Here is a 17,349-nt window from a genome sequence, read left to right on the forward strand (position 1 = left end):
TTGTTCTGATGCCTGTATATTGCCTTGTGATCCCTGAGCTCCTGGTGGGTGTTTCCAGGACCGGGATGTATGGTAACAGCTACTGTTCTTGCACAGTGCTGTCCAGCGTGCAGCTCAGAGCACAGCATAGGCAGAGATGGGAACACATTTTGTGGATTTTAAGAGACATTTCAAGATTTAAAAAGGCATCCTATTTCTCTATTTCTAGTCATTAAAGTGCGATACAAACACTTACTACTTTGCATATTTAAGTCCTATAAGTACTGAAACTTTCATGCTAAAAACAGACTTGTAGTGATTTGTGAGTGTTTTTAATACCAGTGCTTTCTAATGTAACCAAAGTTTATCTGGCACTTAGCTGGCCATAGGCTGCACTTTCCATTTCCACAAACGCAAGCAGCGAGTATTCTGAAGCAATGGTGGTATGATGCCCTTTGCTTAAGAATGCCAGTTATTCGGGGTTATTTTTATATCTTGTCTAAGCTGTTATATAGTAGATATTTTCTCCTGAGCCCACTAGAGAATATAAATACCAGATTGTGGCTCATGGTGACACAGTGCAAGCATGCACGGATGTAAATCTTGTGGAGAAACTGGTCTCACAGCAAACATATAGAAGTCTGCAGGAAAAAGAGTATGGTCGATCAGCAAAGCCTACATATGCAGGTGTGTCAGTCAGGTGATCAATTAATTGAAGATGTTTTTTATTCCCTGGTTGTTGCAGTTTAAATGTAGATTGAAATTGGTTCAATCAAATGCAAGTGGTCACCAGCTTGACAGCTTGGGAAAAATTAACATCTTATTGATGGTCTAGTTCCAAATGTTCACTTTCTGAAAAATGTTGACTAATTCAAGAGTCTTAACATTGTGCAGGCTAAAAGGCATGTGTGCAGCTCCCTAGGGATGATTCAGGAGTGGTGGAAAGGGGAGCAGCAGCCCACAACAGACAAAAGTTCCCCAGAAGTAGTTTGGCCTCTTTCAGAGGGATGACTGAACTGTGCACTACCTGAGCAGTTCAGCATCCTGTCTGCCGCCAGCCAGTGCAATTTTAATGCAGCCGAATTAGTGGCAGGTGTTACCTGGTGGCAGAGTACAGATGCAACTCTGTGGGGGGGCTGCCTGTCTAGCGCTGGTACTGAGCACTAACAAGCACCCAGCCGTTAAAGGAGAGCAGCTGACAGGAGGTGAAATCACCACTCGTCACCTACTAGTCTAAAAATCCTTTGGGTGATAAATAAAAAACAAGAATTTCCATTCAGATCTGATCTGTCGAAGTAATTCCAGCATCTTATTGCATCAGATGATCTGATCTGACTGGTTATTAAAGTGAACCAGAGATGAAGAATCCTCATGTATTTTACCATATATATATCAGTGGGAACATTAGAGAAAACACCTACCCTGCTCTCTGTTTCATTATTTACTGTTCAGCTTGCTTCTCATCAGCCCTGATAAAATCCCCGACTGAGCATTGTCTGGCTTTGCTATGACTCAGCTATAATGATTCCTGAGCAGAGCCACAAGGGGGCAGGCTTGGGTTTGAAAAGAGCACAGAAGACAGACTCTGAAACAAAGATTCCTGAACAAAGCCAGACTGAATGCTCAGTCGGGGATTTTATCTGGGCTGATAAGAAGCAATCTGAACAGTAAATAATGAAACAGAGAGCAGGGTAGGTGTTTTCTCGAATGTTCCCACTGATATATATGGTAAAATACAGGAGGGTGCTTAGTCTCTGGTTCCCTTTAAGCTGACTGTACAGCAGATGTACAGTTGTGCTGACTGTTGAGCTCTATACACACATTAGATGAGTCGGCTGAGGTGCCTCTGCAGAGAATCCAGAGTATGCATGGCAGCCACGAGCCTTCTCAACCACTAGGCAAGCAATCCATCCTGGCAGATCACTTCCATCAAGAGCATTGTTCTCTCCAATTGTCCCTACCACAGCATGACGTCACTCCCTCCCCCACCCGCATAGAACAGAACACCTTACCTGCTTTCAAGCCATCGACTCATCTGCACTGCCACAGCCATGCAAGGCTTTCCAAGAGATTGGTTCCTGATCCCTGACGGGCGATGTTGTTTCCTCTCCATAGGTACCAGCAGCTGAGCAGTAAAGTCATCTGTGCTATAGTCTGTGTACTATCAGTATAGTCATAACGATGGATTTTGGCTGTCTGTACAGTGCTTTAGTCCTGAAGAAGCGGTTATTGTACAGATAATGGCAGCTGCCCTGTCTCCACTCTGAACATGGCTTCCATGTGTGCAGCTTTGTTCCAAACCTCTCAGTGCAACTACAGAAATAGAAGTATGGACTCCCCCCAAAAAACTTTTCAATTACATGTTCAGTGTTTGCAAATATTTTTTTGCTTAGGCTTTTGTGGTGTTCTGTCAAAATACACATTACGTGAATATATTTGTTGCCTTTCAGGGAGCCAGTTAACACAGATGAGGATGAAAACTATCTTAAAGTGGTGACAAACCCTATGGACTTCCAGACCATGCAAAGCAAGTGTTCCTGTGGAAACTATCAGACCGTACAGGAGTTCCTCAATGACCTGAAGCTAGTGTTTGGAAATGCTGAGCTGTTCTATGAGTCAGAATCCCAGCAGTTATCCTGCCTAGAGAAGACTGAGCAGTGTGCAAAGGACCTCCTCAGCAAACACCTCCCAGGACACGCATACCAGCGGAGACATCGTAAGCGCCAGGCGCCTGAACCAGATCCAGAAAGCAATGGCCAAGGGCGCAAGCGGAAGAAATGAGGAAATGGGCAGACAGGGGGAGGGACGAAGTTGGGTTTGAGAGTCGGTCGTGGGGACAGAACTGGAAGCTTACCCCTATATTAGAGACCAAACATCGTTTTCAGGATTGTATGAATCATGACTGAGAGGTCCTTAAATATTTGTATGTGGCTGGCTTTCTACCCCCCACCCCGAATACTGTTAATCCCACGTTAGATGTGTGCTGCAGCCAACCGAATCTCAATCATTGTAGTATTGGGTAAAACACTGCTACCCCAGTACAGTACACTCTTGTCAACGTGCTGCTACCCAAAATCTCTTATCATAAGCAGTCATTTGAACACTGCACACACTTCTGTCAAAGGCACTTACTGGTGTGTCCAGCCAGCAGAGGACTCAAAGTGACATTTTAGTGTTCTGGGATCTGCAAAAGGTGACCTCCTTAAATGGTTCCATTACCGGCATACTTTTTAATGTCCACTTTTCAGAACTTCAGTGTTTATATATTATGGGATGTTGATCTCTCCATCTTTAATGTTTAGAAGTTACATGCCAATTGTTTTTAAGTGTGCCCCAGATACAAGAGAGATGCAGGGCGGCACCTCCTGAAGCTGGAATAAAATTGTTTGACTAACAAACTCACCAGCACCCCAACTTTGCCTGCCTCTATACAATCGCTACCAGCAAGGACTGAGAGAATGGAAGATTACTTATTGTCCCTTCCCTCAAACAAGGATTTTCCTCTTTATTTTTAAAATCTTCCTCTGCTCACACAGGTATCCGACCGTCACTTTTTGTGCATTTTTTTTTTGTACTGACTTTCCCTTTTTCTAGACATAAATGTTTGCTCGTGATCTTGTATAAAGGGAGATTTTGTCTGGGTTTGGCACATGTACAGTACGATTTATATGAAAACAAGTGTTTGCCTTTATTATTATTAAAACAGAAGGAACCACGTAGTGTGTGTGTGTGTAAGTTCTGATTTTATCCATAAAGTTCTGTGTATAAACATGGAAAAAAAAATCAGCAGACATAAAGGAACACTGGCGAAAACTGCAACATTTTATAATACATTTGTATACATATAAGATGTATATTTGCTCCAAAGTGAAATGTATCTGTCACTTACAGTAAGTTTTAATATGATGGTTCTTACCTCTTAGAGGTTTTGGATTGTGTAGGGCCTGTTTGACCAGAGTATGAATGTACATAGCAAGGAAATGAGCAGCGCTACTTAAAAACAGACTAGTGCCTACCTGCAAAAGAGTGCAAGCCCCACTTGTGGGGTCGGATACACACCGAGCATACACATGACCTGTCTAGCACTAGAGGAGGATGTTGGTTTCCATTAACAGCTTGCATGCAACCTATTAAGTACTCGTCCCTCCCACTGCGAAGAAGTCAATCCTCCATGGGAGGGGCCTAACACTAACTAAATCCTAACCTATGTATATGCATAGCCTGGGTGCGGCTAATCAGTATGAATGTGAAAAGCATAAGACAGCCTTGGCTCTTGTCTTATTTTTAAAGGGACTCTGAAGTTAAAGGCTGCTATCCTAATTCCCTCATAAACCATGCCATCTCCCCCGTGTAATGTGTACACCCAAGCCCATATGGAGTTTGAAAGTCATGCTTAAAGGACACCTGAAGTGAGAGGCTGCAATATTTTAAAGCAATGCCAGTTGCCTCACTGTCCTGCTGATCCTCTGTCTCTAATTTCAGCCATTGACCCTGAACCAGCATGCAGCAGCTCAAGTGTTTCTGAGATTTAGATTAGCTGCATGCTTGTTTCTGGTGTGATTCAGATACTACTGCAGCCAAATAGACTGACAGGGCTGCCAGGCAACTGGTATTGTTTAAAATGAAATAAATATGGCAGCCCCCATTTACTACTTTCTTCAGGTCTCCTTTAAAGTGGAATGAAACCCAGAATGTATTCTTTGCTCTAAAAGATTTACAGCATATTATATGCAACCAGCATTTTTTTTAACTAGAACAGCATTCAAAGGGTTACATACAGGACTTCAAAGTTCAGTGAAATCATCCGAAGTTGTAGATAATGTTATCTTGTGTTTAATTGTATCAAGTGAGGAATGTAAATAAACACTTCTCCCACACTGCTGGGTCCCCTGAACAAAGTCAGACAATTTAGAAAGCATTTCTGCTTGTTACAACATAAATAAAGCAGTTATAAATAAAATGAAAAGTCAGCTTTCAGAGCAAGAAAGTGTACTTTGGGAACGTATAATTTCTAAATGAATACTAATACTTGTGCACAAAAGCAAATATGATAACCGTATCGCATATAAAAAGTAGGAAAACTTGTTTTTATTGAATATTATGTCAGGGTTTTATACTGCTTTAAGCTCACCTATCCACTGGTGCGCTCCTGTGTCTTCTCTCCATCACTGCCAGGGGCACCTGTAGCCTGTGACGCGGTGGCAAGTGGGTGACCATGTATGCGCTGTCAGGTCAGGGGGTATAGGCATACCGGTAGTGATGTAGAGAAAACACTGAGGGAGGTGCTCCAGTAAGCACCACTTCCACACTCGCCACGGTGGGGGAGAACGGCCAGGTGGTCTTTCAATTGTCTGCAAATCAAGCGCCGCTGCCGCAGTGCACCCGATGAAGCCCTTTTGAACAAGATTTTTCCAACATGCTGGATTGATGATTTCTATCTATTTCAAATGGTTATTCATTGAAATCACAGCTATGGTGCAGCATTGATCATGAGCGGGTCAAATGTTATGAACGAATCTGCTGGATATTGATGCCAAAAATCGAGTAACCCACACGGCTGTGGAGTCGGTACAAAAATTATCCAACCCCTCAGTTTATGAAACCTCTGACCCCAGGTACCCAAAATGGGTCTGACTACAACTTCTTAGTCTAATACTTACCAGGGCTTTGGATTTGGTACAAAGATCATTTGATTCAGTTTGAGACCTCCGACTTTGGGTACCCAAAATTGCTCCAACTCCCAACTACTCAACTCCGACTCCACAGCCCTGGTAACCCAGCTACTTGCTAAATCTAGGCATACACAATATACACAGTCAGAAGTATTCTTGACTAAGGAAATAAATGATGGTTTCCCTGATTGAAAAACTGTGATCATGAGTCGTTTTAGTGCCTTTGACTTCAAAATAACAGATTTTATAAGAAAATGTGTTATTGGCTGTAATGCTGTTCCTGCTATATTTGACAAGAGAGCTTTAAACCGTATCAAGGGATAGACACCCACTATGTATCTATACCTAAACTTGGCCTTGATTGAATAAACGGACAATTCAAATCAATACTTGATAGACTGGCAAAATGTGCCTAATGCTGGGAATACACCATGAGGATTTTTGGCAGATGGCGCAATCTGATTTACAACATGTCTGATCTGATTTTGATTGTTTTTCTCATAGAAGTGAATGGAAAGTGATCAGAAAATAGATTGGCCAGCAAATCTGCTGAAAAAACTCCTCGTATTCCCAGCATTAGTTTTTACAATGGCTTTTAATCTGTAAGGCCTCAATCAGATGGGCAGCGGGGGGATAAAAATACCCTTCAAGCGGTTTCAAAAAATAAAAATGAGATTCTTGCCTCAGTAGTGGAAAGCCTTTAGTTAGTCCACAGGTTTCCCATATCTTCTTGCACCCTACCGGTCTTCCTTAAGACCATCAAATAAGCTGCTTCCAGCTGCACTTTCGAATGACCTGAAGAAGCTTATTCAACATACTCCAAACAATAGTGGGTAGATCAAGAAATTGATGTTCATCATGTAATTTTCTGCTGTTGATTGATCCTGAGTCTGCAGATCATCTTTAGTGCTGGAAGGCATGGAAAAACCTGAACAAACTTAAAACCAAAAAATACATTTATCCTCTGAGAGCCTGCAGGTCTGCATCTTTAGTGGTGGCAGGCATGAAAAAACGAAACATAAAATACTGTCATCTATAAACTTGCCCACTAACAATGTGATGGCCTATATTGAAGGGGAGTGGGGTTGGTGGTTCTGGCTACATTTAATGAAGTAAGGGGACATCAGGGCACCAATAGTGGGGGTGACATCTGGTTGACTATATTAAAGGAAAAGGATGGGGGGGGGGGGGAGAGACTCCTCTGGCTAAATGTACTGAAAGAGGAGGGGAGGGGAAAGCATCTGGCTGCCTACGCTGGAGGGGAAGAGTGATTTCTTGCAACCTGTACTGAAGGTGGTTGTTTCTGGCTACCTATAGAGAAAAAGAGGGTGGGGTGTCATCTGGCTACTTATACCGGGAGGGGGAAGCCACCCAACTACTTATACTGAAGGGGGGTTACTGATATTTTACTACAGACTGGCCTGCCCCCCACACACATTCTCACATAAATCCTCTCTAACACCGACCTCCTTTCCTAGTTCCTAACACTAACCACTTCTTTGTTATACGCAACACTAATCGGTGGTGAAAAACGACCACTATCTGTAGCCGATCATCACAAATAGACTAGCTGCAATCACTATTTGCTATGTAGTAGCTAATCTGCTACTATCCAACTTGTTGCCTGGTCACATGATTACCGATTTACATTGGTGTCCGCCGGTCACAGGGGGGCACCTGATTACCTATACTAATTTAGGGAAAGGAACATCTGATGGTCTTGGGGAGGGAGAAACCGTGTTACCATGAAGGGTACTGGGTGGGGAGACTGGACGCCATTGAGTGTCAGGGGTGAGAGACAATAGAATGAGTAATGAGAACAGAGGTTGATTGATGAGTAGGGATGATTTATTATTATTTATTAGATTTATATAGCGCCAACATATTACGCAAATATGTCTAAATTTATGCAAATATAGGCAGCTTGAAAATGGACCAATCAAGTCCCACCCAGGTTTAAATTGATTGGTCCATTTTCAAGTGCCATATATTTACATAAAAATGTACATACATTTGCATAAACTCCGAAATATTTGCAACTCATTGATCATTCCTATTGATGAGTGAGAAGATGGCTTAAAGGGAAGGTTCAGGGAAACCTTTAAAAAAATAAAAATCCATATCCACTTACCTGGGGCTTCCTCCAGCCCGTGGCAGGCAGAACTACTCCTCCAGCCCGTGGCAGGCAGAACTACTGCGCCTGCGCAGTACAGCCCGGAGGACGTCCGATGACGTCAGCGCGCCCGCGTGGGACGCAGAAGAGCCCGTCCTTGGAGCGTAGAAGAGCCCGACCTGGCAGCCGGCCTGGCCAGGTCGGGTCGGCCACCGAAGACGACCGGAAGCCTCTGGAGCGGCGGCGGCGAGGGCACCTCCTGCCTGCCACGGGCTGGAGGAAGCCCCAGGTAAGTGGATATGGATTTTTATTTTTTTAAAGGTTACCCTGAACCTTCCCTTTATAGAGACACTGAAGCGAAAAAAAATTGATATTTATGATTTGTATGTGTAGTACAGCTAAGAAATAAAACATTAAGATCAGATACATCAGTCTAATTGTTTCCAGTACGGGAAGAGTTAAGAAACTCCAGTTATCTCTATACAAAAAAGCTATTAAGCTCTACGACTTTCAAAGTCGTGGAGAGGGCTGTTTTCTGACTTTTATTATCTCAACTGTTAATTTTTTACTTTTCCTCTGCCAGAGGAGAGGTCATTAGTTCACAGACTGCTCTGAAAGAATCATTTTGAAGGCTGAGTGTTGTGTAATCTGCACATATTAGAGAATGATGCAATGTTAGAAAAAACACTATGTACCTGAAAATAAAAATATGAGAATATTTTCTTTGCTGCTTATCTTCTAGTAATTATTCATAGTACACAACCAATTCATTATATCATATATTTTTTTCGCTTCAGTCGCTCTTTAAGCTTCAAATCCCACAAGCTGCTAGTCTGTCAAATATTATTTGTACATTGTCATTTTAGAACACTTAGTTTGATAGGGTTCCTTTAAGCCTCTAAGTTACTGTGTAAACCTTTTCCTACTTTTCATGTTAAATACCAAAGGCAAAAGGGGCCCATACCTAGGTCGATTTCAGTGATCAATTGATTCTATAGAATCGATCGATCAGAAATAGATTCTATTAAATTCCCCATTCAATCAATTTGCAGCAGATTTCGATTGATCTGACAGGATAGAAAATCTAGGTTGATCTGCTGCTGACAGCAGATCGATGACCCTTAGGCCACATACATACATCAGACCATAGTCTTTTGAAAATGAAAGATCACAGACCAATTTTACCCCCTTCCATGTAGTATGAGAGCCATACCTTCAGTCTTTTCTATGGAGCTGAACTCCCCATCACAAAAAAATCTTTGCAAGATGCTGCACACAAAGATGCTGTACAGACACAAAAGATCAGTATCTGCAAAAGATCTGTTCCTGCCAAAGATCCGTTCCTGCAAATTGCCTTCATAGTCTGAGATCTGCAGATCCTCATACACACATTGTTTAACTGACATTCATCTGCAGATCTGAAAATCCATCCTGGTGGATCTGATCTGCAGATGAATGTCTGTTAAACAAGGTGCGTATGAGGATCTGCAGATATAGACTATGAATGCATTTTGCAGGAACGGATCTTTTACAGTAACAGATCTTTTGCAGATACTGATCTTTTGAATGTCTACAGCATCTTTGTGTGCAACATCTTGCAAAGATTTCTGTCTGATGGGGAGTTCAGCTCCATAGAATAGACTGTGTAGGTATGGCTCTCATACTACATGGAAGGGGGTAAAATTGGTCTGTGATCTTTCAATTTCCAAAGACTATGGTCTGATGTGTGTATGAGCCTTTAGAGTTGCATTGGACCTAGTGGTCCAATAATGCATTTAGATCGATTTCCAGTAAGTAATTTAATTCTGAAATCTATTGAAAATCTGTTCCTAGTGTGTGGCACACATCAGATTTCTGGCAGATCAAAGAAAGGATAACTGGGTCTCCACCTGGATTTTGTGCAAATAGCTGGTGTTTGATTCACATCATAGCAAAGAAACACAACGTTTCAGCCTCACTGCCTTTATCAAGTGTTGATAAAGGCCGTGAGGCTGAAACATTGTGTTTCTTTGCTATAATGTGAATTAAACACAAGCTATTTGCACAAAATCCAGGTGGAGACCCAGTTATCCTTTCTTTGAAGTGACTGTTGCTGACACAACGCTGGATCCTAGTGCACACTGGTTGACTCCCTGGTGAATAACTTTGCAGTTGAGCTAGAGGTCCATTGCTACTGTTCCTAGATTTCTGGCAGATGCCTGTAAAGTCCAATCTACCTGAAGGTCGAATCTGCTGCAAATAAGTGTATGGCCACCTAAAAGCTGTAATTCATTGTGTGTAGTTTTTAGTTCGGTCTCATTTGCATAGATGGATCTCTGCAGTCTGACATGCTAAGAACAGTATAATATTGAAGCAGAGTTTGCATACTATTACAAATGTTTAAGTTGCACATAAGAAATTTCCTCTGCTCTGCAGACAGCTCTCTGAGAGCTTTCTCTCACACAGGGTTAATAAATGTATTGTAAGGGAATCCCCCCTCCCCTCATGGTTCCATCAGTTTTGGCGATAATGAAGTGTGAAAATTAGATAACAGTAAACAAAGAGAGAAGCATTCAAATGTATACACCAGTACTTTCCAAACTATTCCTATCTCAATTGGAAAAAAAAAACATGTTAATTGATAGTGTTCCTTTAAGCTGCTGCAGCCATCCATATCATCCTCTCCCCTTGCCACATGCTGTGTGAGGGGGCAGGGCGTGATCACTGGGCTACACAGAGGCATATGATGGTGGGTAGAGAGGTTTATGGAGGTCCCAGCACTCCTTCCAAGGAAAAATATTGTGGCACCCTGATTAATCACTCAGGTTATTCAAGTCTAAGGCTGGCCCTGTATATTATATTAATGTCTGACTGTGGTGTATCTGGGCAGCTTAACTAAAGCTGGTCATACAATATTCAAACACTCTAATATTGATCAAAATATACAGTAGAATCTTGTTAGAGTGAGCTTAGTCCCTAGGTCCTAAATATTCATCTGTATGAAAATACAATGTATGATCAAATCTGGTATAGTAAATGTAAGATATATTCATCCCTGGAAGTTTACTATGAAGGTATTTTATTGTTTCCACAGTCTTGGTTTATAGTCTGTTGTAAAATAATTAATTATATCCATTGTATTATTGATCGTCATAATATTGATTAAAAGGTGAAGTGATAATTGAGTATTGTATGGCTAGTTTGTCCACCAAAAGGAGTGCAAGCTCTCTGCTTTGTTGTGCAGCCCAAACTGCAAGTTCATCTCTATGCATTGATTGGGTTTACTTCAAAGTTTGCACCATTGTAAGCTGTCTTTTGAAGTGGACTCTATTTGGAGAGGGAATAATTTCCTTCTTATTCACAGAACTATCAGGCTTATTTAAAGTTAAGTCTGTGGCTGCTGTGTAAACGCTAGAAATAGAACTAAGCTTAAAGGCCCATACACACGTCGGATTTTTCTGAACGACGGGTCGTTTGAATGTCCCGTCGTTCAGTTGTTCGCACGCGGAATCAGACGTGTGTACGGACTATCGTTCGCGTGATAAGACTGGTTTCCGGGCGGATCGCTGGAAACCAGTCTTATCACCCGAACGATAGTCTGTACACACGTCGGATTTGGCGTGCAAACGACTGAACGACGGAACGTTCAAACGACGGGTCGTTCAGAAAAATCCGACGTGTGTATGGGCCTTTAGTCATGACATGCTGCAGTCCAGGTAAAGTGGCCATTGTTGTGCTGACTGCTATAACTACTACTAGTTCCAATTACTGCAGCAGCCCAATAAAAATGCCTGAGCCAATGGAAGAGGGGATCTAGACTGGTGTCCTTTCTAAAACAGAAGCTGTACTAAGCTTCCTGTAGCCTGCTAGTATTTGAAAGGATGACAAGCTAGGTAAAAGACCAAACTAGTTTTACAGTACTCATGGACATGTCCGTATCACCTTTAGAGGCTAGAATTAGTACACTTATGCTTTGACATTATACTTTTTGCATTTACAGTAAATATCTGCTTGAAGACTTGTGGATTTACATTCTTACAGTAAAGGTGCACAAATATGTATTTGTTATAACCTGACACAATGCCTTTTACCTACAGTAACATAGAACATATTAGTCCTCTGTTCCACAGGTGGATGAACTGCTTGTTGTTTTGGAATACAGTAGTTCAGCCTCCTGGCTGCCAGCCATATTCAGCTGCAATTAGGTAACAACCCAGATGGTCTTATTTTTAAAGAGAATCTGTAACCTAAAAGCCTCATCACTAAACATACCAGCCTGTAGGTTTTCATCTCCTGTCCCCCTCTATCACATTTTCGCTGCTCTCCACCAGGATCCTGGCCCAAAAAAAGCAGTTTTTGTAAACAAAAAATATGGCTGCCAAACAGGAAGTTCATCATAATATTTCATGTTCCTGTAAACTGCATTATAGTTTCCATGAAAGGTTATATTATTGAACAATAAATTCAGCCTCAAGTATATTTAGTTTAGAAGAAGTTTTACCTTGTAAAGAATGCTGCAATCTTTAGTAGTGATTACTGATAGCAGGTCCGTGTCTGCATTCTGCAATAGTCTATGAGCTATGCTTCTCACAATTATCAGCTTTTATCAGTAGATGATACTGAGTTACTGAGAGCAGGGAATGTGTGAGCTCTGCTTTTTGCAGTTTTAAGTGTGTGAAAGACTCAGAGCAGGGCTATCAGTGTAACCTCCTCCTGTCTGTAAACAATTACAGCCACTTCCTCTTTGGGCCGACAAGCCTGACAAAGGAGTGTAAATTTGATTTATTACAGCAATGGAGCAACTAAAAAAGGCTGCAGTAAGCCAGAGCACTTTAGAATAGATATAGGAACTTGTAGGATAGTAGAAAAAAGGCTGAAGATTTTGTTAGTCTCTTTAATAGATTTTTGTTAGAAAATGTGAATAGTATACAGATACCTTAACCTCAGTGGCGTTCAAAATTGAGGTTTTTTTTCAGAAAAAAAACTTGTTTTAAATCATGTAGCTAGCACTAGGCTAGCTACATGTGTCCCCTGATTGCCTAGGTGCTGTGTTCTGCCCCCAATCGCCGCCGGCTATATTTAACACTCCGGGATCCCGCAAGAGCCGTAACTTCTTCATTCAGCTTCGGTCGACGCTATGGCGACGATCAGACATGACGTCTGATGTCGTCAACGTCATTCGCAGTCCCGATCCTCGCCATAGCGATGCCTGGTGGTGATGGAAAAGGCTGCGCCAGCTTGGGCGACGGCGGGGGGGTGCGTATAACGCCGCAGATCGCGGCGGCAATCGGACAACACATGTAGCTAGCCAAGTGCTAGCTACATGATGTACAAAAAGGTTTTTTTTGTTTTGTTTTTTTTTTAATTCTTACTAGGGCTTACTTTCAGGGGATGTCTTCGTTTCGGGGAAAGAGGGTAGCTGTCATTTCTGATCACTGAGGGTCACACTGTAGTCTGACTCAGACAGGAACTGCCACTTACATACCTGATATTTAACTCTTTCAAGCTGATGAAGAAAAAAAGGAACACAGAATAGTTATTTGTGTGCTAGGCACTGTACATACATATCATGTCACATGCCACCTCGGGTATCCTTTATAGTAGACTAAAGGTCTACTTTACAAGCTAAACTAAAGTCAACTGAGCTGGCCATTCATGAGCGCCTTGGCAAAGAATCTAGCTTGTGTACAGATGTCCCTCAAGCTCACTTAAAGATCTAGAACACTGGATCTTTAGGCTACTTTCGCACATGGTACATGCAATTTACATACGGCAGAAGAACCTATCGCAGCGCACTGCACTATTGTGTGCAGATTTGTCCTTGCTACAGGTTGAGCCGACAGTGAAATCTGCAGGCTTTCGAGCGTGTACGCAAGAGACCTCAGACGTCACTTACGGCTGTCCCCCCCTCAGTCACGTGCACATTTCCAGACAGGAAGTTTGTCATGTGACCAGTACCGCACTGCTACAGCGTAGAGATGCGAAGTTCGGATCTTTTCAATGATCCGGATGATTCGAATCGGATCATTGAAAAGATCCGGATCTTTGATCCGAATCTCGGATCATTTTACTACGGAAGCATTCGGGGGTGAAATGACTAGCAGGACAGGTCTTTCCCTGCGGTGGACAGAGAAGGGGAGGGAGGTGGACACACAGAGAAGGGGAGTGGACAGAGAAGGGAGGAGGGACGAGCAGAGAGCAGAAATGTTTTTTGCACACAATACCCACGTGCTTTACATATATTTCACCTATATGTTCATCTGTATACTTTGAATGCAAACGTCACACAGTGAAAGAAAGCATTCCCAGAAGTGAAGTGCAGCTGTTTAGAGCAGGAGGATCATATTGCACAGCAATCACAGTGCCTGCCCTGTCCTAGCCCAGCACACTGCCTGCAAAGTTACTGAGCTGAGCCAAAAGTTTCCAATTTATTCACTGCACAACTACGGAACAGACAGCCTATAACGAGCAGCACATTTATAGCCAGTATGTGTGCTCTACACATATCTGGCAGTGGCACCGATGTCCCCTCTCTCTCATCTACCTGTCCCTGGCTCCCCTCCAACAGAGCGATCCATCTCTGCTCTGCTTCCAGGACCCCGCAGCCTGCTGAGAGGGGGGAGGTCGCTCCTGGCCCCGCCCCTTTGCGATCCGAATCACTCATTTTGATGATTCGGATGATTCGACTCACAAAAGAGATTCGGATCAAAGATCCGAATCGTTCATGTTCCGGACAACACTACTACAGCAGTGCCATTGACTCTAATGCTATCATGTACTGAGTGGTACCCCTTATACTGCTTGACAATGCACTACAGAGTCTGCATCAATTGAAGTACTTCCATTGCATCACGTTACACCATGGGTACTGTGGCCAGTCTCATAGAGACTAATGGGGGGGGGGGGGTATACTGCTCTGTGACGCAGCATGTGTGAAAGGAGCCTCAAACAATAACGTTCCCCACCTTACCTCTCCTGCCAGAAGCCACTCCATTGTGCGCCCTGCTGTCGTCCCTCCTCTCCCATAGAAACAGTACATGGCGCTCTGCTATTGTAGAGCAAGGCATGTGTCCTGCTCTCATTCCCAAAACTGTCAACCAAAGAACCGAGCCCTTGTCCCTTCGTGCGATAAAACCGTGTGTATGCATCTTCAGTTGCAAGTGTGTGCCTTTGGAGTCAAATACTTTTGCAGTCTTGGCAGGAGAGGAGTTGAGACCTTTATGTTATATTAAGCATGAGCACGTCCAAGAATATTACACATTTGCACGATGATCTGCACTTTTTCTTGAGTTAACAGAATATAATGTATTCTGACTATTGTTAAATGTACAGTCTCGTATTTGTTCTGCTCATTGTGCTAGCATAAAGCTCTCCTGAGCCGCTGTGTGCTGGATGGGCATGTTAAATGACCAGCTGATAGCGGGAACAAAAGGCCAGTCTGCTTGTGTTTATCATAAGTGTCTGTCTTTGTCCACTCAAACTGTCAGGAGTTATGTGATATGACTACTGTCTCCTGTGAGTCTCACAGCCCCACTGATTGCACTTTATGTGTTAACGTGATACCACTGGAGAAAGATGGGCCATGGAGTTCACACAACCTCTTGCAGAACCACTTCCAATCACAGCTTTAGTGACAAGAGAACTCCATCTGCCCATATTGCACAAAGACCCTCTTACTGGAATCCGATCTGGAACCCGGAACAATTGCTGCTTCTGTTGAGCATATCTCATAATAATGGAAGATAAAGGGGCACCTTACAGTATCTGTCCCAGGCTTTATGCATCATGGCTTCCGCTAATATTATCATGTCCAGTAGAGGCTGATATGGGCATTGTGCACAAGGGAAGGCATGAAAGACTTTATTTCAGTAACCTACAAAATAAGAAATAGGAAACGGATAGAGATATGGAGCACTCATCAATTTGTTATTTCAGGGTGGTGGTCTTCTTCAAAAAAAGAACTGGTTGATGTGACAGTTTTATCTAATTCATTTCTCCCAGTCAGCACTTCACATCATTGAATAGCCCTGCTTTACTTTACAGCATTCAGTTGAAACTGTTGCCTTAAAACCCCCTTAGCCGAGAACACTCTGACCCGTTTGGTGTGTCCATAGATTTCTATTTTCTGCCGGCAATTTGCTGTCCACTGTAGTGTGTAACCAATATTCCAGTGGCCCCTGTAGTGCGTTACCAACATTCCAGTGGCCCTTGTAGTGTTTTCCCAGCTTTGAAGACACTGTGAACGGACAGCACATCATGGAAATAGTCCATGTGCCCTAAGTTCAGTGGTAAGGGGCACATCTACGACACTCTAGGAATGGAGCTCGCCAAGATTGAGGTGAGTGGGTAGCCTGAGATTGCCAAGGAGGAGGGACAGAGTTGGATCATCCATAAGGCAAACCTAGGCATGTGCCTAGGGCCTGAAGCGAGACTAGGGGCCTGCTTGGCACTAGCCCCCACCAAATCTTACAAAAAAAGCCAGGTGGCCATCATGGGTGAACCCAAAGTTGGTACTTGCCTAGGACCCCATTTAATGTGGCTTTTTTTAGTAAGATTCAGTGGGGGGTAGGAAATGCCAGGTCCCTAGACTATCTTCAGGGAGCGCTGTAATAACAGTGCAGGAGATTTGGGCGCAGCCGATGCCACCATAGACCATAATAGGAAATACGGCTATAGCCACTAGTGAGTAACTTTGGTGCCGTCAGAAGACGGAGCTGAAGTTACTTTTAAAACACTGTAATTCGGCCGCCAGCAATAGCTGGAAGCCGAATTACATCATTCCCCACCATCCACATGGACCTAGAGGGGGAATAGTATTTAACGCTACTGGGAACTTGTGCAGCAGCAGGATAAGCCATATCGGGTGTATCCTGCGCCCAAGTCTCCCGGCAGCAAGATCACAGGGACGCATCTTCAGGCCCTAAGCAACTACCTTGTGGATGATCCAGCTCTGCAGAAGACATCTGGTGCAGATGAAATGAGAACTGCATCTTATTACAGTCCATTGAGGTTGTCACCTCAGACCTCTTGGCCCTCGGAGCGCCTTTGACTTTGAGACAAAAAGAGATTCCACTGACTAAACCCAGTGGAAGCAGATCACCATAGCCATAAATAATTTAGGCAGAATAAAGTGGAACGGCCTAGGTAGGGTGCACAGGCAGAAAGGACATACAGTATTTGGCCCGGTATTTATACTGTGCAGGTGGACAATTGAACCGTTCAATCAGTTTTAAAAAAACAACACTTTTCTTTTCAATAGGTTCTATATAGCTAGATTGTTTTATATAACTGCATTTTCATAAGTTATCCATCAAAGTGGCAGTCTTGAAGGTGGAAGGTAGGTGTGCCCACAGGTGGTATGCCAGCCATTTCCAAACCATTGAAAATACAATGGGAGTTATCATGATGAACAGTTCTTTAGCTTCCTGCCCAGGAGAGCTATTACCTGTAGAGGCTGCCAGGTCTTCATGCTTGTCTAATAGTGACCACTCATGCATTAAGCCTAGCCTGCAGCACTTCAGCTATTTCAATTGTTCATTGAGGTAAACTGACAAATGTGAAATACAGTGTGGTTAGCCTAGGAAAATGAAATGTTTCCTTTAGCTT

General features: G+C 43.0%; 1 protein-coding gene across 1 annotated transcript in view; it reads left to right on the forward strand.

The window, feature by feature from the left end:
* BAZ1B (bromodomain adjacent to zinc finger domain 1B) overlaps positions 1-3,698 on the forward strand; it is an 85,388-nt gene extending 81,690 nt beyond the window's left edge. The window contains exon 19 of the mRNA XM_068270068.1: positions 2,430-3,698. Coding sequence (XP_068126169.1) covers positions 2,430-2,760 — 331 coding nt within the window. The 3' untranslated portion in view covers positions 2,761-3,698. The remainder of the gene's footprint in view (positions 1-2,429) is intronic.
* The last annotated feature ends 13,651 nt before the right edge of the window (positions 3,699-17,349 follow it).

This window comes from Hyperolius riggenbachi, chromosome 2 (assembly GCF_040937935.1).
Source record: "Hyperolius riggenbachi isolate aHypRig1 chromosome 2, aHypRig1.pri, whole genome shotgun sequence".
Classification (NCBI taxonomy): domain Eukaryota; kingdom Metazoa; phylum Chordata; class Amphibia; order Anura; family Hyperoliidae; genus Hyperolius; species Hyperolius riggenbachi.